At 34.5% G+C, this 24,759-nt stretch overlaps 5 protein-coding genes across 7 annotated transcripts; 1 reads left to right on the forward strand and 4 right to left on the reverse strand.

Annotated features, from left to right (window-relative positions):
• Positions 1 to 1,035: 1,035 nt before the first annotated feature.
• On the reverse strand, positions 1,036 to 5,922 carry LOC121237220 (WAT1-related protein At1g43650-like). Its single transcript, XM_041133856.1, has 7 exons — positions 5,907 to 5,922; positions 3,226 to 3,343; positions 3,030 to 3,092; positions 2,528 to 2,644; positions 1,872 to 2,247; positions 1,585 to 1,736; positions 1,036 to 1,348 (listed from the first exon to the last, which is right to left on the reverse strand). Exons 2-7 carry the CDS (start codon positions 3,339 to 3,341, stop codon positions 1,240 to 1,242), a joined length of 933 nt encoding a protein of 310 aa, XP_040989790.1. The 5' UTR covers positions 3,342 to 3,343; positions 5,907 to 5,922; the 3' UTR covers positions 1,036 to 1,239.
• Positions 5,616 to 6,989, reverse strand: LOC121237219 (60S ribosomal protein L9-like). 2 transcript variants are annotated; one of them, XM_041133855.1, is made up of 3 exons: positions 6,551 to 6,989; positions 6,170 to 6,292; positions 5,616 to 5,686 (listed from the first exon to the last, which is right to left on the reverse strand). In XM_041133855.1, the coding sequence occupies exons 1-3, from the start codon at positions 6,920 to 6,922 to the stop codon at positions 5,675 to 5,677; spliced, it is 507 nt and encodes a 168-aa protein (XP_040989789.1). In that variant the 5' UTR covers positions 6,923 to 6,989; the 3' UTR covers positions 5,616 to 5,674. The 2 variants fall into 2 exon arrangements, with proteins under 2 accessions (XP_040989789.1, XP_040989788.1); XM_041133854.1 differs by lacking the exon at positions 5,616 to 5,686 and adding an exon at positions 5,838 to 6,010.
• A 6,245-nt stretch (positions 6,990 to 13,234) lies between these two features.
• LOC121236661 lies at positions 13,235 to 13,768 on the reverse strand. The gene has a single exon (XM_041133097.1). The coding sequence runs from the start codon at positions 13,766 to 13,768 to the stop codon at positions 13,235 to 13,237; it is 534 nt and encodes a 177-aa protein (XP_040989031.1).
• Positions 13,769 to 15,407: 1,639 nt separating this feature from the next.
• On the reverse strand, positions 15,408 to 17,584 carry LOC121237320 (protein transport protein SEC13 homolog B-like). 2 transcript variants are annotated; one of them, XM_041134011.1, is made up of 2 exons: positions 17,435 to 17,584; positions 15,408 to 16,567 (listed from the first exon to the last, which is right to left on the reverse strand). In XM_041134011.1, the coding sequence occupies exon 2, from the start codon at positions 16,549 to 16,551 to the stop codon at positions 15,646 to 15,648; it is 906 nt and encodes a 301-aa protein (XP_040989945.1). In that variant the 5' UTR covers positions 16,552 to 16,567; positions 17,435 to 17,584; the 3' UTR covers positions 15,408 to 15,645. The 2 variants fall into 2 exon arrangements, with proteins under 2 accessions (XP_040989945.1, XP_040989946.1); XM_041134012.1 differs by having other exon boundaries at positions 15,408 to 16,570; positions 17,435 to 17,580.
• A 2,451-nt stretch (positions 17,585 to 20,035) lies between these two features.
• LOC121236429 (heavy metal-associated isoprenylated plant protein 30-like) lies at positions 20,036 to 23,247 on the forward strand. The gene is made up of 3 exons (XM_041132857.1): positions 20,036 to 20,337; positions 21,924 to 21,999; positions 22,719 to 23,247. The coding sequence occupies exons 1-3, from the start codon at positions 20,191 to 20,193 to the stop codon at positions 23,039 to 23,041; spliced, it is 546 nt and encodes a 181-aa protein (XP_040988791.1). The 5' UTR covers positions 20,036 to 20,190; the 3' UTR covers positions 23,042 to 23,247.
• Positions 23,248 to 24,759: the final 1,512 nt, after the last annotated feature.

The raw sequence follows: 24,759 nt of genomic DNA on the forward strand, positions 1-24,759 counted from the left end.
GCAGTTGCTATGTTCTCTATCGTCGGAGATGAGTGGGGTGCCGTCAAGTTTATGTTGAGATGGAGTTGGGTGATGATAAATTTGGATTCGAATAGAAAGAAAGCGAGATACAAGTTGCTATTCAGGTGTAGGCAAATGCATGGTAATGATGATAAAAATGCTTACATGCAGGCTTCTATTGGAGAGTTGGTTTTCTTCTAACAACAAATAGGTTGGTGTCCAAGTTTTCTTTTTATTATTACATTTATAAATATTTCGGACATCGTCAATCAATTAAATAAATATTATACTACTCACTTTTAATTACTTTCCAATTCGGAAAACGGCAAATACCTTTTTCAATTATTGGCACTGAAAAAGCCTTTGGAACAGTAAGCTATATATATAGGTAGAGTGAAGCGTCATATATATTAGAGGGAGAGTTGACCTGTTGATGTTGGCAACTCGACTACAGTGACCTCCAATGTTATTGATGGAGATAATGACGAGTACCCGCATCTTCAAACCTTTCAACTCCTTCAATAGTATATGATGATAGTCGGGATACCTCTCTACAGGTACAAGCATAAAAGGAAAAAAAAAAAAAAAAAAAACATGCGGGATTGGAGATCTTCAACTATCATTTAAACGTAATTATAGGCAGAGTCTTTCCATCAAAAAAATAAAAAATAAAAAAAAATTATAGGCAGAGTCGTCTCGTAATAAACGTTTAATTCAAAGCAACGTAACCAATGGATTATTTTAAGAGTAATACTATATATAACTGTAGAATACGTAAATACTGCATAATCACTTTAAAAGAGTAGGGAATGTTATTAATTAAAAAATTAATTTTTTTATGTAAGTCCCATATTTACTTACTTTTTTAAAAGATATTACACAACTGTTACATACTCTACGACTGTAAATATCATTTTTCTTATTTCAATAACCGTACAATGTCTCTATGACGACCATAATTTAATTATTTGGCTAATTTTTTATTATTTCAATTTCGCATGTGAATTTTATATTAAGTCAAAAGAGGAGATCATATATAAGAAGAGAATCATATCATCAATCAATAGCAGTACTTAAAATGAATTACGAACAACTTAACATGGAAACCAATAATATTATTAACATGAGTACCAGAGTGCTAGTAATATGCGTTGATCAAGCTAATTCTGAAGGTGATGAAAGCATTGTGATCATGGGGTTGTATTGGTGGAGTGACTTTCAACATGATTTTGGCTCTTTTCACCCTGAGTTTCGGTTTTCATGAGCAATGGTTGATTGCCCTAGCTCCTTGCTCCTTGCCCATAGAACAGAATAAAGACCTCCAATAATCATAACGCCACCCAATATACTGTCAGCAAGCACACCAACTTTAAGATATGAGCCAAAAAGACAACACAATTCAAGAAAAAAAAAGGTACAACTTTTTTGAAGGATTGAAGTTGTTCTACAAATTTTTCCAAGTGATCGAAAAATCTCAAGATAAACATCTATAACATGTGATCCAACATTTAGAGATCTACATGTAGTGTTTCTCTCTTAATTGTAGAAAGTGTTGAAAAAATCACTGTAATATGTTATACGAACCTTACACAACTTAAGCGTTCAGCCCATACACAAGCGGAGAAGATGGCTGTTAGAACCAACGCAAGTGGAAAAAATATGGCAACATAAAAGGGTCCTTTCTTCTCTATACACCAAACTTGCAGCCCGAATGAAACCCCAGTTCCAAGTACTCCCTTCATATATATTAGACATAGAAGCTGCAAATTAGCCATTAATCCAACAAATAAAGAAAACTACGAGAAGGAAAGATGATTAATTTGGCTAAGTAATAAAGCTAAAATGAAGCAGAGGATTAAGCCGAGACATACACAATAGGCGAGGGAAGCAAGTTGAATATCCCCCCCAATCTTCCATGAGTCGAAGTTTCTCTGAAACGCGGCTGCTGCCACAGTGGCTTGCACAGAACTGAGGAGACACTGCAGAGTGGAGAGCCGTAGCTTGGAAGGATATTGTTTTAGAAGATGGGGTTGGACGATGAGCCATAATGACCAAGCAACGGAACAAAGAAACATAAGAACAGGGCCGAGAAACCTATTCTTATTATTCCCAACATGATGAGAGGATGTTGCTGTGCTGCTTCCTATAAGACCCAAGAAGCTAAGCAGCATGGCTCCTCCAATGGCAATGAATATCCCGACGATCTTTAATATCCCATGAAATGTGCCCCAACCTACAGTCTCTATCCTACCATTTTGTATTTTCATTTTTTTTCAGGTGAATGTTGGAAAGAATCAGATACAAACTTTACATAAACCATTAATCCAGTTCTTATTATAATAGGAGGATGCTGCATAATTATCAACCAAATTGATTGGCTTCTGCAGAAAAGCAGTCGCAGCAAGTAAAGCATAGCAGCAAACTGGAACTTTTAATTCATTGATCACCAACCAGTACGTAATATTGTTATTATTGTTTCATGAATGCTCCAGTTCTGTAATTATATAACGCAAGATTTCTGGCTCACCTCAGCAGGACAGACAGGAGAAATGTGACTACTGGAATGGTGTTCAGAATCGCAGTTGCACTTGTGGCGGAGGAATGTTGGAGGGCAAGATAGTATAGATCCAGGCTAACCGTCGGTCTGGAGTTTGGTCATCGTCCATCCGGAAAAAAGGTTTCGGAACCAAAAAAAAAAAGAAACAAAAAAATAGATAAATAATTCGATCAAGATGTAAACAAATTTCCTACAAATATAAACCAGCTTCCAAACCACAGTCATGATCTTGGCCTGCATCTCATGCATGTCTGAAAATTGCCTACTAAAGGTCGTTTCCTTTTCCTTCTGTGGTGTTTCTGGATCTAGATATTCTTTCGTTTTATGTAATTGGCTTTCCAAACCACCCAAACAGAATTGCTTTAGAAAGCTCTTAAAAGTTACACAAGTTCGCCGAAAATAGCAACCAAACATTATAGTATCCAGTTATATATGTTGCTGATTTGAGGTTTGTGCAGCAACTTCTACTTACCCACATAAAGCAGCAAGGAAGATTTTGCAGAAGAGGCCGAATGACCACATATTGTTGGTCCTCCTATAACATGTACTCACAAAAATCATACTTATGATTTGCACGTGGAAGTGAAACATGTTACTCTTTATTTGGAAGTAGAGACCAAAAATGGCAGAACAAAAGACTATGTGCAGAAAGGAGTAGCAACTACAACCTTTCGAATAGAAGAGCAAAGGGTGCCAAAACGAGGGCAGCAATGGCTTGCCTATAAGCGTTGAACACCAGAGGACTGATACCATCGTTGAGCGCAGCCTTGGAGATTATGGCCATTCCTGCGTTTGCAGATTGTATGAATATCATTGCCCAAAAGGCTTGATGATTAATCACTGTTACTTCTATAGCTTTGTAAAGGCAGATCATGGTGCAGGCTTAATTTTCTGTTAGCTCGGGTAATTATCGAGCAGAATATGAAGAGATTACAGGGGATTTTACGCAGAGAACTGCATTTAGGTGCAAAGGTTGGGGGGTTGAAGAGAGATCAGATTTTAAGGTAAAGTACTCGCATTTATGCCCCCTTGCGGAAAAAAAGTGAAGCTCAAAGACCAACCGATCGAATTTACAGAGAGCTGATGTTTGCTCACAATCGGGTTGGAACCTACAGACATTGGAAGAGATGGTTGGAATTGACTTAACAAGACAAGTACTGTTATGCGAACAATCTAAAGGCTGGAAGGGATCCCCAGTCCCACTATGGACTATGTCTCCTAAATGGATATTTCTCAACAAAATCTGCATGGTAGTTTTCTCGGATTCACAGTCAAAAGGTGGGATGGGATAAATGGATTTGGCACAATCTAATTCCTTGTAGATGGAGGAGTGCTTCCTAAGAGGTGTGGGTTCCGTTTGGCCTCAAAATATAACGACTGCTAGCACCCGAAATGTGGAGAACGGACTTCCTCGGTTTGGAAAAGATTTGGAGATTTATTAATGTTGGAACGATGGTAACATGGTTTGCAGGTTCCTGAATCGTCCCTATGCTTCTTTTATTTATTTTGCAAAAATAGTTTGGTGCTTTATAAATTAGGCCCCATTTCATGCTCGTGCATGAGAGCTGCAAGCCTGTAGAGAATCGTGAAGATTAGACATTGGTTCATCACCGATTCAGCTTAGATCTCAGGCAATCTCAGCATTCAAAGGTAAATTACATGAAAATTCATAGACTGACAATATATAACAAACGAGTTTTGCTACACATTAACTAGTGTGTTAACACGCCACTTATAAGAGCATCCTCATTGGCTTGGCTAAATGAGGAGGTTAGCTAAAGTTTAGATAATTTATATCAAAAAGACTCTACATTGGATTGGCTATCTCCAAAATAATTTAGATTTTTGCTACAGTGATTGACCAAATATAGACAACCACAATTGGTTCATCAAACATTAAAATACTAATTTCTCACTCCAACTACACACGCGGGAACGGTAACAAAACGCAGGAATATTTCTCACCGGTAACTCTTTCTCCACTTTAGTTAGTGAATAAGAAATTTGGATAGAAATTTAGATAAGTTTAATCTCAAATTTTTTTTTATTAGCATTAAATGACATTTGAAAATATGATTTTTTTAATATTAATTTAATTAGAATATAATTATTATTAATATTAAATTGGTAGAATTATAAAATGTGATACAAATAAATTAAATAAAAAACTTATTAATTTAATAATATTTTATTATTATATAGAAAGTGAATGGCTAATCCAATGTGGAGATTGAATTTAAATGGAATAGACAAATGTAAAAAAGTGTGATATTGACTAAATTTTGAAGATGGATTTGACTAATCCAATGAGGATGCTCTAATGAGACTCATTATAATTTTTAAAAAATAAAAAAATCAATACTTTTTTAGCATAATTGATGTAAAAAATAAGGCTATAAATAGATTTTATCTTAAAAAATTGTAAATTTCAAGCAATACATTCCACTGCAAACCAAATTTAGTGAACGAGAGAAGAAATACGTATATGCACAGGGCGAAACTTCACAGTGGAACGTATTGAATGACCTCTTTTTTTTTTTTTTTTTTTTTTCCTTCTTCTTTTCTCAAATTGAACTTTCTTCTTCAAGTCATCAAATTCAAAGTTCAATAATCCCTGTGGCCATTATCAAGTAGCTAAGAACATGTTTGGATTACGGGCTTGTTTGGACAAATTCTCGTATCAAGACTTCTCATAATTTTCTTTCCAAACATCACTCAAACATAACGCTTTTCAATTTCAAATCTGCAATTTTTTCATCTAATCATTACCTAATTAGTATCCAAACATAAAAATTCAATACAAATTTTCCAAACTTTCAAACAAAACACCAATAACAATACAACTTTTTCAAATTTCAAAACAAAAATAATATTCAAACAATTTTTTAACTTTATAACATTTTAATTCAACTTTTTATATATTCGCAAAATCTAATAAAACATGTTAACTCACACCATTTCGAATTCTCATTTCATCTCATTACTCATCTCATCTCATTATTCAAACACGTGTCCTCAAGAATGTTGTCTATACAAAAAAAAAAAAAAAATCTTCTCATCGAATAGTTCATAGCGTTCATGATACCAACATGCTAATGAGCTCTATTGCAGACACATTTAGGATTTATTCTGATAAGGTCCCAAAAACATTGCAATATTAACTCCATATTTGAAGTGCACAACTCTTACCAACCAAAACCTACCGCAGCAAAAATTAATGGAGTAGAAACAAGAATCAGTACATATATATATAGGAGGTTAATTCTTATTCGAGTGAATTTTTGGGGAAGCCAACATTTTCTTGATATGTAGAATTAAAAACGACTAGCGCTATTAAGCCATTGCTTGCTTATAATAAAATGGGAATTAATCTTCCCCAGCTACTCTGCCTTTCTCACTGACATAGATACCATCAAGGAATTTCCTGATATCTTTGTTCTTGACATGGCATTTCTGTTTTCAACAATGGAAAAAAGTTCTCTCAGAGCAGGGAAGCCTTATAATGTACAAACAAAACCCTTAATAAATAATTATTTTATCACTAATTATTTGCAAGCAGTCTCTTTGGTGGTCTCTCACATACACAAAGAAGTAAAGAGGGAATGAGAATACCTGGTTTATCAGGGCCGCGGAACGTGAAACAAGTTCGATATCATTCCCGTCCAAAATGAGTTCATCCTTGACCTTTTCTGATCGAAGGATTGAGACACCTTCAAGCATGTCCACTTTCCTGACCTGACATGAACACAAAAACACGAGAACATGTACCAGGATGTGAATCAAACTTAGATATCGCTTATTCCAGTCTGACGACATTAAGAAAACAGCAAGTCCCGCACAACCATATATATTCCTATATATTCGTTAACGTTAACAAGCACAAAACAAGGATCGGGATGTAGCATCCAACTCTATTACAAAGACTTCGATTTTATGTTATCCAATCGAATTGAGTCCAAAACAGTTGGAAACAGAGAAGAAAGAGAAAGAAACCTTCTTCTCGCCAAGGAAGTTACGGATCTCGATGGAACGGTTGGAGTTGGTGATGGAAGCGTTGATGGGGAAGTGAGCGTAGACGAAGCGCATCTTGTAGCGGTAGCCCTTGGTGACGCCGGTGATGAGGTTATCGACGTGGCTGAGAGCGGTCCGAATGGCGGCGGAGGTCTTCCTGGAGCCGAACCATGCCTCGACTTTGAGCTTCCTCTTGCCTTCGTCGTCAGTGATCAGCTGGAAGTCCAAATTAAGGTGCTTGAAATTACGGGTCAGCTTGCCGCGCGGGCCCTCCACCTCTATCAACTTCGCTTTCACCTTTATCTTGACCCCTTCCGGGATCTCCATCGTCTCCGAAGACAGTATGCTCTTCATCTCCGACGCTTCTACTTCAGCTACTGCTGCCGCTGCGACGCCACCACCAGAGATGCAGATGCCCTAGTACAAAAAGAAGGTTACGGTTTAAAAGGGCTTGGATGTGTCTCGGGTCGTGGGCCTAGGGCCCAACTTTCACTGGGCTTTTTAAGTAGCATTTCATAGAGCTCGATATCCAGCTCATGAAACGCAGGAATAAATATCATATCATCATTTATGTTTTCACCATTCTAAAATGTATTATCTTAGTATTACCATATCCAACACATTTTTTAAAATAATATTTACGAATTAAAGAGTTTATATTTTTTATCATAATTTATTATTTCCACCAATCTCAATATTTACCACGCAGAAAAAGGGCCCATGACAGTGCCATGGCACAAAGTTATATACCACAATTTGATTAATTCTGTACAAAAAGGAAAAAAAAAAAAAATCAATACTCATTCAAGAAAAAACGCAAAATTCATATTTACAAAGACTTCATCCAATATGAGAGATAATTGATATGGTTGTGTAAGTACCACGCATTCTTATTAAAAAATAGTAAGATTTACTATTATAAAATTAAATTTTTTATATGGATCTTATATTTATCCTTTTTTTCAAAATGAGTGTGCGACTTTTATACACTTTATGACTGTAAATATCATTTTTCTTCGTGAAGATAGATTCGTATTTACGCCTGACCAAGTGTTCTATTCCATCACAACAGCTTGCTAACAACACGCGCAATTTTTTTTAGAGAAATACTACAAATATAAAAGGATTTCACAAAAGTAAACATGTAAACTGGATGTGGTTTTATGTGATTTATTAAATCTACTTTAGAATAAAATAACTTTATAATATGATACATCGCATAAAGTCACGTTAATTTACAAATTTATTTTGATATAATTCAGCTAAATTGTTTTCTTTTATTACAATTGTGGAATTGATTTTGGCCTTGAAGTTTGAACACTAGCTATTGTTGCTGTTAGAACTGAGCAAAAATCTCAAAATTCAACTCTACTCTGACTCTAATTCTGTTGACAAAGTTGGAGTCAATTTTTTTTTTTTTCAATCGAAGTTGGAGGTGTTGTGGACGAATTCTGACTCTAACTTTGCCTTCTGAATCCAACTCCAATTCTGATATTGTACATATGTTATAAAAATATATATTTATTTATATACTTATCATATATACCAGTATAGCTATATAACTAAAACTTATATAATTAAATTTAATAATATACTAGTACAAGCTAATCATTATAAAATAATATAGTTATGTTATAATATAAATAAACTAATAATAGTTTAATATATATATATATATATATATATATATCTAAACATCATAGTATTGCTATCATACATAATCAAATATAGAAATAAGTTAGACACTAATATTAAATAAGCCTAGTATAATAAGTTAATAACACATAATATTAATTTACCAAAGTATAATAACATGTAATTAGACACTAGAAAGTTTAATATATAATTATGTTGGGTTAATTACATTTTACTCTTTCGAACTTTCACTCAATTCACAATGTGCTCCCGAAACTAACAATTGCATCAAAGTGGACCCGTTTACTTTCAAAACTTGTCAATCCCCCATTTTGTCTTCCAGCAGCATCAAACGTAATGGAAAGTGCCTTCACGTACTTCTAATGTGCATAATATTCACTGCAAAGATGAATGTTATGTTACATATTTGCAACGAATGTTATATACGTGTACAGCACGTTGAGGCACTTTCCATTACATTTGACTTTGTTGATAGACGGAATGGGTGATTGATAAGTTTTAAAAGTAAGCGAGTTCTCTTTGATGCAATTATTAGTTTTGAGAACACATTGTAAATTGAGTGAAAGTTTGAAAGGGCAAAGTGTAGTTAATCCAATTAAGTTAGAAATAAATTAGATATTAGTATAATAATATGTAATTAGACACTATAGTATAAGTCTTATATAGAAATAACTAATATGTCTAGTATTAGTTAATATAATAATAGCATGTAAATAGACACTAGTATCATATAATAACATATAATATTATAGTATCATAACATGTAATTAGACATTATAATATAAGTATAGTATATAAATAAGTTAGACATAGTGTAGAAATAAGTATAATATAATAAGTTAATAACACATAATACTATAATAGAATAATATGTAATTAGACATTAGAAAGAATATGTAATACTATAATATGATAACATATAATTAGGCACTATAATATAAATCTAGTATCAAAATAAATTAGATATTAGTATAGAAGTAAATCAATAGTGAATGGTTTAGTTTTAGTTTTTAATCTTTGGAAAAACTAAAATTTGTAAGCCCACAAGAAATTCTTTTTTTAAAATTGACTAATTATGAAACTAAAACAAAGCCCAAATTCGATTCCACTCCGACAAGTCGGAGTCGGAGTCAGATTTAGGGGAATCCTGTGGCGCCTTTGACCCCCACGTATTATTTTTGTGGAGTTCGTGACACTGGGATGTTGACCATACGGATCACGCACCCCAACGACCAATGCTCAGAGTGTGTACAATATGCAATAAGTGTACAAAATAATATTCGCAACGGAGAAATGAAAATGTCTTTCTTTATTAAGTACCAAAATTTGTTCAAAAACAAAAAAATAATTTTACAAGGATTATACAATCATCCGACAGATAAATTAAAGACATGAAATAACATAAGGGAAACAAATCTCATAACACTGAACATTATCTCAGCAACTCAGACCTCTGGCGGAGCTGATCCCTCGGGCTCTGTGTCAGACTCTACGGCACCATAGACAGAACCGTATGATAAAACACCACAATGAGATTATGACATCTCAGCAAGTAATTAATCTAAACAACATCCAGGAGATTTAAAACATATTAATATATTCACGCGTCCCCATACGGACAAATATTGCAGAAAATGAAACCACATTTTTTTTCTCAAAAATACCATTTTAATACTCAAGCCTAAAATCTCAATTTTGGCCTAATCATAATTATTACAAAATTATGCATGCACCACGGTCTCTCTTATAGACCATCCGGACACCCTGGCTCTCATCGTCACATCATGGGTAACGTCTGTGCATGAGACTTCGTAACGAGCAATGCCCAGTTCCGCGCCCGATGCGTACATGGCTAAGCATCATCTGATCTCGCCAGCCAAAAGGTCATGAAATCGGTACGAGAGCATTACCATCTCGTCCGTTCCCGTCGTCGCCCTGCTACAACTCAGGGACGTCACGTCAGTCTGTTACGCTCCCAAGTAACCAGAAGAGCTCCACCGAGATAATGTCATCTCGGCTTAGGGTCGTGATACACACGCACCCACATAATCAGTCACAATTCCAAATAGATAACGTGACATCACAACACAATTTATTAAAGACGATAAATATGCATTACAATAGTTTATTGGATGAAATATTAAATAACTCATTTACATAAAATAACCCTCCATTTACAATTACACGGTTTCACAACTACACACGTAATCCCGTCCTCCAATCTGGCCCAAGGCCCAACAGCAAAACCAAAACCAATTACAATTACAACCCAACACTTCAACGGCCCAAGGCCCAATTCCAACAGACCAACAAAATCAACAGTTTAATTATAACAATATTATTATAAAACTGGAAAATTACATACACACGAAAATGAGAAATAAATCTGGAAGATCAAGCGAAAGAGGCATTGCTCAAGGTGGCGGCACAACGGCGGCACACGGCGGAGCTCACGGCGGAGCAATGCCAAAAAGGCTCTCAACTCATGGATTTGGGTAAAATTACAAGTTAAACTACACGGGTGACTCACAGGGATGGTCCAACAGCCAAGGAAAAATCACTACAAACACAACACAACCTCTCGGATTCACCAACAAAAATATAGAACAAATCTCAAAATACCAAGAGATACGAAATGCTTAAGCGAGAGAGAGAAGATGAGGATTTTCGAAGATTTATTTGAGGAAAACCGTGGACTATAAATAGACCAAGAATGGCGGTTTGAGGAGCTGTGTGTCGCACGATAGAAAAAGGGAATAACGGCAACACAAGCTGTGGAGGAGAGGAAGGCTAAGGCGCAGACGTGTGGCACGGCAGCTGACAGCGTACCACGGAATCCACTGCCGCACGACACTGAGTAGCCCAAGCAAGAAGGAGGTGGTGGCAGCGGGTGAAAATGCGTGATTAAAGGGCCGCATGGCGTGGGCAACAACTAAACAACGAGTACTCGGAGCCGCAACTGAGCGACACGGAGCTGCCATAGAAAGGTGGAGGTGGCTCACGGCAGTTGCTGGAACAAGAAGGGAGAAGAAGGAAATAGAAGAAACCAGAAGAAAAAGAAGAAGGAAGAAGAAGTCGTGCGGCGCCAAAGTGGAAGTGATGAAGCCCAAGTTTTTTTTGACCAAAACGGCGCCGTTTGAGTAAAATGAGGGGCTGGGTTGAGAGGCTACACTGGCTGGGCTCAAGATGCACGGGTTGGTCCAAACACTACACGGGCTGGGTAAAATTACCTATGGGTTGGGTTCAAAACATGGGCTGGGTTCATTTCAAATCACAAGGCTGGGCTTTAATAAAACACAGACACACACAGCCCCACTAAAATAAATTACCACAACTATACACAAGCCCATCCAACAATTAAAAATAAAATAATAACATAAATAAAATATTACAAATAAAATAAAATAACAAATAACATAATTAAATAAATACTAGGAAATTAAAACACATGAAAATTAGGAATCTCACAAATCCGACTCCGACCATGTTGGCGTTTTACCCTTATTTGCTGCTTTTATTTAGCGGGCAACTCAAAGCTGTTGAGGTCATATTCAAAGCATGGAGTTGATTTTTTTAGAAAAAAGTTTGTTTGCTTATAAAATGTGGGAATTGAGCAGATGATTAAATTTAGATGATCGAATTAGTTTCTCCTTAGACTATATTTTTAGGTTGCATTTGAATGTTGAAATGATCCCCGATAATTTGAATTGATCTGTAAATAGTAGTATTTTGTAGGTCTATTTGGGATATGTTTGAATGTAAATAAGTTTAGATAAATGTTTGATTGTATGGAATATGTTGATATGAGTTTAACTTATTTATAAGAAACTAAAAAAGTAGTAAATTTTATCAATGATTGGTTACTCTATAAAAATTCCCTCATTGAAGAGTACTTTTAAAAAATAATAAATTACATGTTTATTGATATTGTTGTTGTTGTCAGGCCATGCGGAAAAATGCATCCTCCATGACCACTCAGGATTCTTGTTTTGGTTGTAGATTAATTGAATAAGTAATGCTAGATACAGTTTTGGAGTACGCAAGTTTCATGCACTCTTTTTGAAAAAAATAGGATCCACTATTAAAAAAAATTGATTTTTTTTATGTGAATTCCAAATTTATCAATTTTTTTTTCGAAAAAGAGTACACGAAATTTGAATACCCTAATATTATAAATATTATTTAAGTAATAATGAGGTAGAAATCATTCAACATTGCTTCAACATATATGCTTCTCAGTATTTGTTCTGTTTTTTTTTTTTTTTCTTATGTATACTAGTTGTGTTTGGTTCCCAAACTCAGCTGAGCTCAGTTGAGTTCAGTCTAATTTTAAATTGAGTCTAACATCCAAACATCCAACTCTCAAATTACTAAACTCATCCCAACTCAAAACCTTCTTACATGTGAGATCTACAACTTTTTTTAATTTAAAATATCTTTATATGTGAGACTCATAACCTTTTTTAATTTTTCATAAAAAATACTAAATTCACCTCAACATCCAAACACACTTTAAACGGCTCCACATAACTTTATTCACTACTCAACTCACTACTATTTATAAAAAATTCAATTAAACTAAACCCAGCTTAACATTCAAATACAACCTTAAGGTAGGAGATACGCTTCACAATCCAAATAATACAAAAACAACCCACAAATAAATATCCTATTTTTTGTGATACATAATCAGAATAAAACAAACTGAATTATGAAAAATTATTATTTGAAACCATAGCAAGGACATATACTATTATTTATAAAAAAATTCAATTAAACTAAACCCAGCTTAACATTCAAATACAGCCTTAAGGTAGGAGATACGCTTCACAATCCAAATAATACAAAAACAACCCACAAATAAATATCCTATTTTTTGTGATACATAATCAGAATAAAACAAACTGAATTATGAAAAATTATTATTTGAAACCATAGCAAGGACATATATAAAAGCTTCTTTAGCTCTTCTGGCCTCTTTGTCTCTGTACTCTTATTATTCAGGAGGTCTCAATCAGAATGCACGGGATGGTGATCGTTTTCAAGGTTTTTCTTATCCTGTTTCTTATCCTTTTTCTTATCCTTTTTCTTACCCTTTTTTCCATGCTTGTCTGGGCTATGGCCTTTGTTGTCGAAGTAGTCCGAGATGTCCAAATGAACACCTGGGTCGTTGGTGCCGTAGCTGCCACCCATCATGATTGAGTTGTTGATGGCCTGGAAGTTGCTATTCACGTAGGTGCTCAGCGTCTCAGGCTCCCCAAGCGAAAGCCCATCATGAGGAGGATTGGCTTTCTCGTCCATCTCGCTTCGGAGAGTGGCTCCTGTGTTGGTTCCGGCAAGGGTGACGATTCTTACGCCATGATGATCATCCTGATCATTGTCATCCTGCTGCTGCAGGTGATGATGGATCGAGTCTGATGTATGAAGATCAGCAGCCCGACGAGTTATGGCAGAGACCATCTCCCTGAGACCACGGTCGAGTTGCTTTTGCTTCTCTCCTTCAGCCAATGAAGCCTGGCTGGACTTAGCTGATTCAGAGCTCATGATTTTACTTGCCTGCTGTGCAGAAAGAGATTTGGAGTAGGAACTTGAGATTAGCCGGTACTACTTGGATATATATATATATACACATACATGTATTTATAGGTGTGTGCGCGTGTTGGAATAAAGGTAGGAGATGAGTTGCTTACATGGCAATTCAATAACTTGAACCTATTCGGCTTCAAAAGAGGAGGATTACTTGACAAGTGGTTTTAACTTTTCCATGGTGCAACTTATATGCTTTTGTGAGTTTCAAGCTTCTGGTTTGATTTGGAAAGCTTAATTTGGAGGGAAAGAATCAAACCGATACAAGATTCGAGTGATAAGTCAGTCTACTCCCGTTTCTCTTTAATTGGGCATTTGGGCGTTCGATCCAAATGTGCAGTGATGATCCCTTTTGTTGCACTCACCACATTTCTGAAATGCAGCCAAGTGGTTCTTCTGGTTAGAAGAGATGCTTGCTGTTAAAAAGCTGATATTTTCGTTTTTGAAAGAATCACTGCTATCCTCAAAGGGGACACATAGGTCCTTTCTTTTTTCTAACGAATGCTGCAAGAATTTCCTGTTTCCTGTTACAATCTTCATGTTCAGTTCCTGATCTTACAATCTTCCTACTCGAACTCTTGATGGATATAGCTGTAATTAATCAATTTCCTTGTCCATCTTATTCTTCTTCTTCTTCACCCTTTCGCTTGTTTTAAGGCGCTTCTTCAACTCTCTAAGCTTCCATCGCTGAATCTCTATCCCCATCGGCATCAATCTTCATTTGCTACAACAAAAGGTTATCCTTTTCCATATATATTGAAAAATTTAGGTATTTTATCCATGACTGTGACATGGTTTTCAATATGAAAAATACTTTAGACACAAAATGATTATACAAAAGTAAACCCACAAATTGATGTAACTTGATATAATATGTCAGATTATAGAGTTACTTTTATTGTAAAGTAGATCTAACAGATCCCACGAAACCACATCAGTTTGTGGATTTGTTTTTATGTAATTTATTTGTGTATATAACACTTCTCTTTCAATATATATAAAGATTTTTGAAGGTCTCTTAACCCTTTGTTTGACCTATTTTTCAAGACATGGTTTGATGAAATGCCTGTATTTTAAAAATATATATATATATATATATATATATATATATATATATAATTGCACGACGCATTTTTGAAAGCCAGCTTATTAAGCACACCAGTTATATAACAAAGCACGTCATATTAATTCGCATAATAAAAGTTTTTGATTCTGACTTCTTTTATAATAAGTGTAATGACACAGTATATACAATATTAATAGGTCAGCGTGTAAACAGGGTTAAAATATCCAAGAGTAGTCTCTCACAACAAAAGCGCTTTTAGCTGAAATGATAAAGGGCAGAGGAGGTATTGTTTCTATGTTGAATCATATAAATACATACATGGGCATTACCTCGGCAGACAGTTGCTCTAATCAATATAGATTACCCAAAAACAAAAGAAAAACTCTATTTGCATGCCATAATTTGACAAACCAAGACACACCAGTGACGTCCCACAAGTGGTTTGTTGACATACAAGACTTGCAAGTAGAATAATTCAAAACAAAAATGAAAGACTAACAAAATCTCAAAAGCAACATCAGAAATCCCCCATTACCAAAAACCAACAAATTGAAAGAAAATTTCCAACAAAACTATAAGCCACATTCGGTTCTTGCTAGTCTAGGCTTCTGAGAAAATCTACCAGTTTAAACCTATCAACACTATCAAGCAGGGTCCTAATATACATGATTATGTAACGATACAATATTAAGACGTAATACATGTGAATGAAATAACAATCAGAATGGAAACCATTACTTTTAAGTGCATGAGTTTCAAAATATGGTTTTTATGGCTCAACCGTAGTTACCTGCTGCCACTCCCCATCGACCGCTTCCTTCCACAATGTCACACTGTTGTTTCCATCAGCCACAGCCAATATGTTACCTGTCAACGACCAGGAGACACGCCAGACAGGAGTCTTAAAATCATTCAAAACTTTGCCTTCCCATTGATCCCCCTCCTTGGCCACAGTCCATATAATAACTCTGCCATCCTGTGAGGCACTAGCAATTGTAGATTTTGGAAGTCCTAAGTTGGGTGCCCAGGAAACATCACGAACCCAGTCTGTATGCATCTGAAGAGCTGGAAAGCAATCCATCTTCCAATTCCCATTATAGAGCTTCCACACCTTCACGGTATTGTCACAACCACCAGAGCAGAGCTTCTGAACCGGATCAAGCAAGCTGGAACCAACAAGAGCACCGGGTGCCATTGAGGGAGCCCATGAGACAGAAGTTACACCAACCGGGTGCGCTTGGTCGATCCTTGAGGTGTCCCAACCACCATCTGGTCTTGCAGTGAAAACTGATATATTTCCATCAGAAGAACCACATGCTAGACAGAGACCCAGTTCATGAGGAGCCCAAGCAATAGAATTGACAGACGACTTGTGGTCATTAAAGACATGGGCTTGGGTCCACTCATTCTGATTACCCTCCTTCCAGATTATCACACACCCATCATAAGAACAAGAAGCAAGTAAAGGGCCGAACTTTGGGTGAGCCCAGGCCACCTGCCAAACAGGTCCTTGGTGGGCAGTTAAGGTTGCAAGATGTTGAGAGGCCGTATTGCTCACCCCAATAATCTTAATTGAATGGTCTGATGAGGCTGTGGCGACACGCTTACCATAGTAATCCATAGCCACATCGTGCACCACATCTTGATGACCAGTTTCTATCTTTTGTGAAGGCATTTTTTATGATTATTCACTGCTTCAAAACAGAAAGGTCACTGAATTTCAAAACCATCCATCCTTTCAACTGGTTTGCACAAAAATTCAAATAATCCTAAACAGTTGGATGATCTAGATTTTAACATACCACATGTTTGGTTGCTGAGAAAGCAAGAAATAAGTAAAACCTGAAATTCTGCATTTCTGCTATTTTAATTTCCATATCAACGAAGAAAATTTAAAAATTCCAATGACTGCGTGAACTAGGTGAGCGACCATTGTTTCTAAGCTACCGAATTATATACATGCGAATCTCACCATCCTGGAGTTTTAGTTTGTGGTCTATTCCTATATTTTCTCAGGCTGAAGTGAGACTGAGAGAGATGAGCACCAAGACGGGCGAAAATCCGCTCCGCAAAACGGAGTGGATGTCGGATCTGACATTTCAATTAAATTTTTTTTTAGCTCTGGCCGAACCACAAACCAATTTCCAAAAACCAATAAGATCAAGATATGCAACTATAACAGGAAAACATCCTCCTTCCGACGGATTGTATATACACAAAAAACGTAAAAATTCCACTCAGAATCCCAAAATCAACACACTTACTGCGAAATTCAACCGGGATCCGAAGCCCCAAATGTTAAAAAAGAAAAAACTCAAAATCAAAATTTCGAACTAATAAACCCAAAATTGAGAAAACAAAATTACTAGAAATAGAAAGTCTCTATGGACCTCTGGCCGAATGAATAAAGTAACAGAGGCTTAATCTTATAATATCTTATATGAGCTTTAAATCAAAACAAAAACCAAAAAATAGCTCTGATTTGAGCCTAATGAAGATCTCTCTGAGAGAGAGAGAGAGAGAGAGAGACCGAAAGAGATATCAGAGAGAGGAAGTACCTGGACTGACAACGAGACGGCGAGCAGCAGCGGTATGAGGCACAAGGGAGCTGCGAGATAAGGCAGGAGGAACGGGAAAAGAGGAAAAACCCGAGCAAACTTGGCGTCTGATCGAGTATCGGCCGTGGGTAGGGTGGGGGCCGTGGTTCCTGTCTCTTGGTTACGGATTAGAAATTGGGCTGGGTTGGAATCATGGGCTGGACTCAGATTCGGGTAAAGATAATGGGAAGCAAGTTTTTAATTTTGGGTTAGGACTCAGATTCGGGTATGTCTAATGCATGATTTTTCAGTACTTGTTGACGCAATTCCTCGAAGATCTCCGGTTAATCTGATCTTTAACCTAATTTACCAAAAAAACATTTTAGTTCGTTGAAATTACGATGTTTAAGGGCTCGTTTGTTTTCAGAGATAAGATGAGATGAGTTGAGATTAAAATTAAAAAATTGAATAAAATATTGTTAGAATATATTTTTTAATATTATTTTTATTTTAGAATTTTAAAAAGTTGAATTGTTTATTTTATTTTGTGTGTAGATTTAAAAAAGTTGTAATGATGAGGTGAGATAAGATGAGATGAGATGAGATGTTTCTTAAAAACAAACAAGTCCTAAGTTAATTAATTCTTCTAAATGTTATATGAGGGTAGTAATTAGTTTAAAAAAATATTAATACAATTTTAAAATACGCAAATCTTGTTGTATATTTTGCGCAGAGTTGCAGACACTTGTAAAAAATTGGATAAACATGAAGTTCATATAAAAAAATAACATTTTATTGACATAACTTTTTATTTTTTTTTTTGTCAACATAAATACACAAAAATTTGTACACTCTAAACTATATTTAGCAAGAGATATGTTATAAGTAAATCTTATATTACATATTTCTATCTAATTAATATGTAATTTATTATTTTTATCTTTTTATTAAAAAATATACATATTTTATTATTAAGACACTAATAAAAATGTTAAATCATAAATGAAAATGTGCAATGCAAAACTTTTACGTAGAATTTTTCAGCTAGCATTCCTCGGCATATCTGCCTTGGTAACTACGTACCATCCATTATTACAAGAGGTCATGTGTCTTTCGCCGCCCACTAATTAGTAAGAGAGTAATGATATCCACACAATATATTTTACAATATATGTTGTAAAATAAGGATATTGTGATAAAATTATATTACTTTTACAAGTTAGTTTGCAAAAATAGTTAGTTTACAAAAATAAATTTATTTTTAAAACATTATTGTGTAAAATGTTGTAAAAAATGATGTGTGTTTATAATTTTCTTATAAAATTTATGAGTAGTTTAATTCCCATCATAATCCGCTTCATTTAACACGTGGAAAATAGGCTTCTTCGATCAGCGCACTTCGTGGGATTTGAATATATAATCTAGCGGATCACTTGCATATGTGCTTAATAATGGGATCGAGATTGTGTTTGTCACTACTGATCACTGATTAATATTGTCCCAACAATTCTTATAAGAAAAGAAATTCAATTTTCTTAAAACCTACGATAGTATAGGTTTGTGAATAGATCAATACTACGATCCATTGTTAAATTACCATATATATATATATGTATATATATGGTAAATTATCAAAAGTTCAAGTTGATGAAAGGAATTTATAAGTGATTTTTTTTTTTTTTTTATACAATGGAAGTGGGGGGCTTTGAACCCAGATTCTTCATTTGGAGAACCGGGTCATATACCATCAGGTGAGGGTCATCAAACTCTTTGACGAATTAAGTGATATATAATTGCCTTGAACCAAAAAGAAGCAAGATGCATATATATCTTATGTCCAAGTTGGTTCAATTTCTACAAATAGAATGCTTAATTTTCTGACACTAGCGCCGTACGTACAGCAAGTATATTAATTTCCAGTTTAATTTATTACTTTTTACTAGAAATTAAAATGAAAAATCATATTTACTGTCTTAAGATGTGTAAGTTTCACATACTCTTTTTTAAAAAGGTTGGTATATTTGTAACTTACATGAAAATTTATTTTTTTAATATATAGTAAGTCTTATTTTTTTAAAAGGAATATTTAAAACTTACACATAAGATTGTATCTAATATTACTCAATTAAAATATAATTGAAAGATTCTCTTTTTCCCGAGGCTTGTTATAAAAACTGTTAAAACCTCAAAAACTAGCTAGAAGATCGAGGTGGTTAACTATAACTACAATACTAATGGAATATGATCACTTTGTCATGCATGCTTTCTATATAGATATTGCATATAAAAAAATAAAAATAAAAAGAAGAATAAGAATTTTAGAATATTATCTTCTTCCCTTTGCATCAAAACCCAGCTTTCCTTCCTTGATGAGTCATCGATCCATATATATCCCCATAAGACCCGATATTCCATTCCAAGTATAAGCAAAACCATATATGCATGCTAGCTAGCTTGACCCACATTTGAAGCATTAATGTCATGAGGGTTAGATACCATTCCCTGCCTAAAGGTTTTAAATAATTTTGGGAGACAGCTTTATGATCATCTCGGCCTATAATAAGTACTCCACTGAATTTAACCCCAAGAAATTGATGGCATGGAATAGTAGACTGCTTTGGAATATTTTTTCTGGAAGAGATTAGGCATTAAGGAAGCGATGCCAAGGCTGCACATGCGGATCGAGGAATATCTTCTAGGGTTTGGTACGTTTGGCTTGGTTGATCAGTTTTCCCTTCTTAATTTCCTTGTATTTAAGGAACCCATATCCACATGCCATGGTTACCGATCGATCGAGAGCATTTGAGAACCTCATTTCTGCCATTGCATACTGTTACTACTTTTGCTATCGAGACAACCACATATTCATCAACAACTTAAACTACAACAACATGCCAAGGGGTCGACCCCTGATCTCCTTGCAGGTTCTCGACTTTTCCCTATTCTTTTGTTTTTTATCCTTTGAGGTATCTCGTTTTGGCTCATGAGCTTTCATGAGTACCATGCATGCATGCTTATTTTAATGTTCTACTTTATATGAAGAAGAGTAGGATCTCTCTCTCTCTCTCTCTCTCGTATTTTAATTTTCATCCCGGCCACGATCTGCATGTCATAACTCACGATGATTTCTTTTTCTGTCTCTCGTAGAAGACGAGAACAGTAAAAGAAAACAAAGTGGATGAACGTGCTAGCTATTTCTCCTCTTCCTTTTGCTGTTTTCTCTCTCTCATATAGCGTTGATATTCTTTTATAAGGGATGCATAACTGGGAATGAGTCTTCATGTTATTGTTTTTCATTGTGTGCGCAATTTATTTACTGTACGTTAGTCTTTAATTCGTGATTTCGTCAACGATTGATATATATATCCTGTCATCAGATTATGTGTGCAGTTAATTATTTATTTCTCATTGTTTTGTCTATGCTATGAAGAGAAAAGAGGAGAAAACATAGGGACAAAAAAAAAAAAAAAAAAAAAACCCTATTCGATATGGTGAAGTTATAAATATGCATGCATGATCACTACGCAAAACCCAATTTGGAAATTAAATGCACAAAAATTATATAAATTAATATGTGTTAGAATTAATACTAATAATAATAATATTATTATTATTATGAGAATTAATTTATATAGTCTTAAGGTGTGTAAGTCCTGCATATTCTAGAAAAAGATAGGCAAATATGAGATCATTTACAAGAAAAAATCATTTTGAATGCAGGTGGGCAAAACTATAGTAGTACTATTGCACGATATTTTGCACACCCTGAAATTATATCTATCGTTACTTACTCTATTATTGTTAAATTATTATTATTATATGGCTTTGCATAATTGCATAGTACTGATCATGGTTTCAATCATAAATTAAACCAAATTATCTGTGTCCGGCCAATTGATCTATATAAACAAATATCTGATCAGGACTTGGGATCGATATATTCATGTGATCTTTAAATATATCAAACTATGCAATAGATGTCACACAAACAAATACGCGCCATTAAAAATGAACTCTCTAAAGTCTAAATTTTAAAGGAGAACAAACCCGTGACGATCTTTTGATCTAAATTGAAACCCCAGTACTACTTATTAAATAATAAATATTGGTAGAACCTTCTACTTCAGTTTCTCACTTTTGTTGATCATGTTTATTATAATCTCCAGCATGAAAGGAATCACATCGATACCTTTCATGCACGCACGCGCTAGCTTTAGTTGTAAAAAGTTAAAGACAATGTTCCCAGGCTACTAGACATAAAAACTCATGACAAGAAGATTAATCTACACCGTACATGGCTGTTCTTAGTCCCCTTTAGTTTTCTATAATCAACCGCCCAAAGTACAAAGTTTTTAAAGGGGCCTAGCTATATAATTTGCAAAGGAATAAGAAGATCAAAGGAAATTAGAAGTACCTATGAATAACTTAGCAGCATCCGTACGTAAGTAGTACTACCTCATGTTATTCCCTTTGGTAAATTGCTAGTGTTAAAACCCTGTTTACTTTACAGACAGTGGAGCTCAAAGTAAGGATGTGCTGCACAGGGTGCGAGAGAGTGGTCAAAAAAGCCATCCACAAGCTTAGAGGTACATGATCATGATCATCAATATATATTTGTCTTTCTATTAATCTTCTTTTCCCCCCTTCTTAGAGTTAGAGACATTTGCGATATTATTCCATATATACTTCATATTTTATCCTAAATAGCTAGGTCCTATCTATTTCATTTGAGATTTGAAACGAAGACAGACCGTAAGGCCAATTTCATATATATATCATTACCTGGTCTGGTCTTGTTGATTTCATTACTTAGAAAAGATCAACGCATGGCCAAAAGCTTTTGGACCATGCATGCATGGACGTCATTGCTCCTAAATCTAAGGAATGAAGTCATGAATTTTTTTTTTTTTTTTTGCAGTGTTTTCATAATGGTCACCATAAGAAAAATGAGCATTATAACAAATTATTTGCTACGAAAATGACGAATTGTGATGTGAATAGACTTAGTTTAATAAAAAATAGTTATTTTAGCATGAAATAATTAACTTATCATAAATAAGTAGTTTTCTAATAGTGAATATGCAATCATGTCATGGATGTAGTAAATTAATGTTTTCTATGGACAGTGGTAGGAGTTCATGAGAGAAACTGCATGGTTAACTCTCTCTGAGGTTTAATTTAGAATTTACTGATCAGCGTGCATGATCATGATCCTTTTACCCGACATGGAGCCGAGCTAACAAATTATTATTATTATATTATAAGCACTGCATGATGCATTACGTGTACGTATATGATCTGTCAGGGATTGATTCGGTAGAGGTGGATCTAGAAAGGGAAAAGGTAACAGTAGTGGGATACGTTGATCGAAACAAGGTGCTCAAAACAGTGAGGAGGGCTGGAAAGAGAGCCGAGTTCTGGCCCTACCCAGAACCACCTCTATACTTCACATCCTCCAATAACTATTTCAAAGACACAACCCACGAGTTCAAAGAGAGTTACAACTATTACAAGCATGGCTACAACGTCGGGGACCGGCACGGGAACATTCCCGTCAGTCACCGAGGAGACGACAAGGTCAGCAACATGTTCAACGATGACAATGTCCATGCCTGCTGCCTCATGTAAATTCATGTAATTAACTCATGTAATATATATGTACGTGTATGTATGTATGTATGTATGTATGTGTAGACAGTATGCAAGCATGTATGTTTAGCAGCCGTTGTGAACATCATCATCATGTGTAATATAACCATGCATGCATGATTTGTGTGTGGTTTGGATATTGGAATGGAAATGACACGTGGATCGCTCTCGATCTTTCGTAGGCATATATGCAGTACTACAACTGTGCAAAGCTTTTATTTGCATTATTGCTGGTTTGTGGGGGAATATCATGTTCAGGCCTGGAAGGTTCCGACTTAGGACTATTTGCACGCATGTGTTTATTAATTTATTTGTGTTGGGCAATCAGTATTATTAATTAAGAGTTAGTCGTATAGTTCTCAATTGCAAGTTCATATATAAAGTATGTTTAAAAAAAATTTAAAATTATAATAATATCTTTTTTAAAATGATATATATTTTTTTTTATTCTTATTTATCAATTTATCAATGAAACTGCGGACACAATTCTTACTCAGAACTGCAAATACAATTTTTCATTAATTAATTCATTTCTACGGCAGGATAGTGAGGTATAAAAGTAATTCTGGTATTTGCTTTCTCAAAAAATGTCAGATTTTTTTTTTTTTTTAAAAAAAAAAGAAGTTGTAAAATACCAAGGTCTCAAATTTTAATTTCTTAATTTATACCTTTAAAACCTTAACATCATAAAACATAAGAATACATATTGACATATTTTACCAGCTTCTTTAATTATACATGTATATATGAAAAATGATAAACACATAGCACTTTATACAACACTTTATATAATAATATTTTAAAAGGATGGATATTTTTATAAAATATCTTATAAAACTAACATCATTTTATAAAAATATCCTTATTTTATAACATGTATTGTAAAAAGTGTTGTGTAAATGAATGATGTAGTAGTTGGTGTGTAATGTGTCAATATTAATAGTTTATGGTGCAAAATATAAGAACTTGACACTTGAGAAGTATAGAGCACATTTAAGTTTTGAAAAATGCTAGTGGAGCCTTTTTTTAAGTTTTTAATCTGTTACTTAATGGTTAAGGAGCTGATTATATATTAGTGAAATTATATATATATTTTATTTTATTCTTAATGATTAAGAATACTAAAAAAATATTTGCAAGAAAATAAAAAGAAAAAAAAATAACAAATTTATAACTAACAGTACGCGTTCGATAAACGTTGGCCGGCTGTTAGCACCATCCTCGTTTTTAACCAATTAACTATTTATTTGGTTTTTTTAATCATTAACGTGTACACATGTTCCCCATCTTCTCCAAAGAATGAAAAATGAAAAGAGAAAAACAAAGAAAAATTTCGACACCAACAACATTTTTTTCATTGGTGATGACGAGCGATCACCAAAATTGTTAGGCCAATAAAATAGTCTTGAGATGTCTTTGCTGAGAAAATTGATTTTGTTATAAGGCTATCTTGTTTGTTTTTACGGATAAGATGATATGAGTTAAAATAAAAATTGAAAGTTGAATAAAATATTGTTAGAATATATTTTTTTAATATTATTTTTGTTTTGAGATTTGAAAAAATTTAATTTTTTGTTTATTTTATGTGAGAATTTGAAAAAGTTGTAATGATTAGATAATATGAGATAATGTAATGTGAGATAAAAAGTTTTGTGAAAGTGAACGAGATAACCTCTTTTGTTTTTATAACTCTTTTT

The sequence above is a fragment of the Juglans microcarpa x Juglans regia genome, chromosome 6S, assembly GCF_004785595.1.
Source record: "Juglans microcarpa x Juglans regia isolate MS1-56 chromosome 6S, Jm3101_v1.0, whole genome shotgun sequence".
Taxonomy (NCBI): Eukaryota; Viridiplantae; Streptophyta; class Magnoliopsida; order Fagales; family Juglandaceae; genus Juglans; species Juglans microcarpa x Juglans regia.

Bases quoted from the DNA above. Each gene is read 5' to 3' on its own strand.
- LOC121237320 (XM_041134011.1), bottom strand. From the start codon at position 16,551: ATGCCTTCACAAAAGATAGAAACTGGTCATCAAGATGTGGTGCACGAT.
- LOC121237219 (XM_041133854.1), bottom strand. From the start codon at position 6,922: ATGAAGAGCATACTGTCTTCGGAGACGATGGAGATCCCGGAAGGGGTC. The intron at 6,293-6,550 runs GTTTCTTTCTCT...TGTTCATGTCAG, and splicing joins ACTTCCTTGGCGAGAAGAAG to GTCAGGAAAGTGGACATGCT. The intron at 6,011-6,169 runs GTATTCTCATTC...TGTTGAAAACAG, and splicing joins CCGCGGCCCTGATAAACCAG to AAATGCCATGTCAAGAACAA.
- LOC121237220 (XM_041133856.1), bottom strand. From the start codon at position 3,341: ATGGCCATAATCTCCAAGGCTGCGCTCAACGATGGTATCAGTCCTCTG. The intron at 3,093-3,225 runs GTTGTAGTTGCT...TACATGTTATAG, and splicing joins TTTGCTCTTCTATTCGAAAG to GAGGACCAACAATATGTGGT. The intron at 1,349-1,584 runs GTTCGTATAACA...GCTTGCTGACAG, and splicing joins GAACGCTTAAGTTGTGTAAG to TATATTGGGTGGCGTTATGA.
- LOC121236661 (XM_041133097.1), bottom strand. From the start codon at position 13,768: ATGAGCTCTGAATCAGCTAAGTCCAGCCAGGCTTCATTGGCTGAAGGA.
- LOC121236429 (XM_041132857.1), top strand. From the start codon at position 20,191: ATGGTTACCGATCGATCGAGAGCATTTGAGAACCTCATTTCTGCCATT. The intron at 20,338-21,923 runs GTTCTCGACTTT...TTTACTTTACAG, and splicing joins GACCCCTGATCTCCTTGCAG to ACAGTGGAGCTCAAAGTAAG. The intron at 22,000-22,718 runs GTACATGATCAT...ATGATCTGTCAG, and splicing joins AGCCATCCACAAGCTTAGAG to GGATTGATTCGGTAGAGGTG.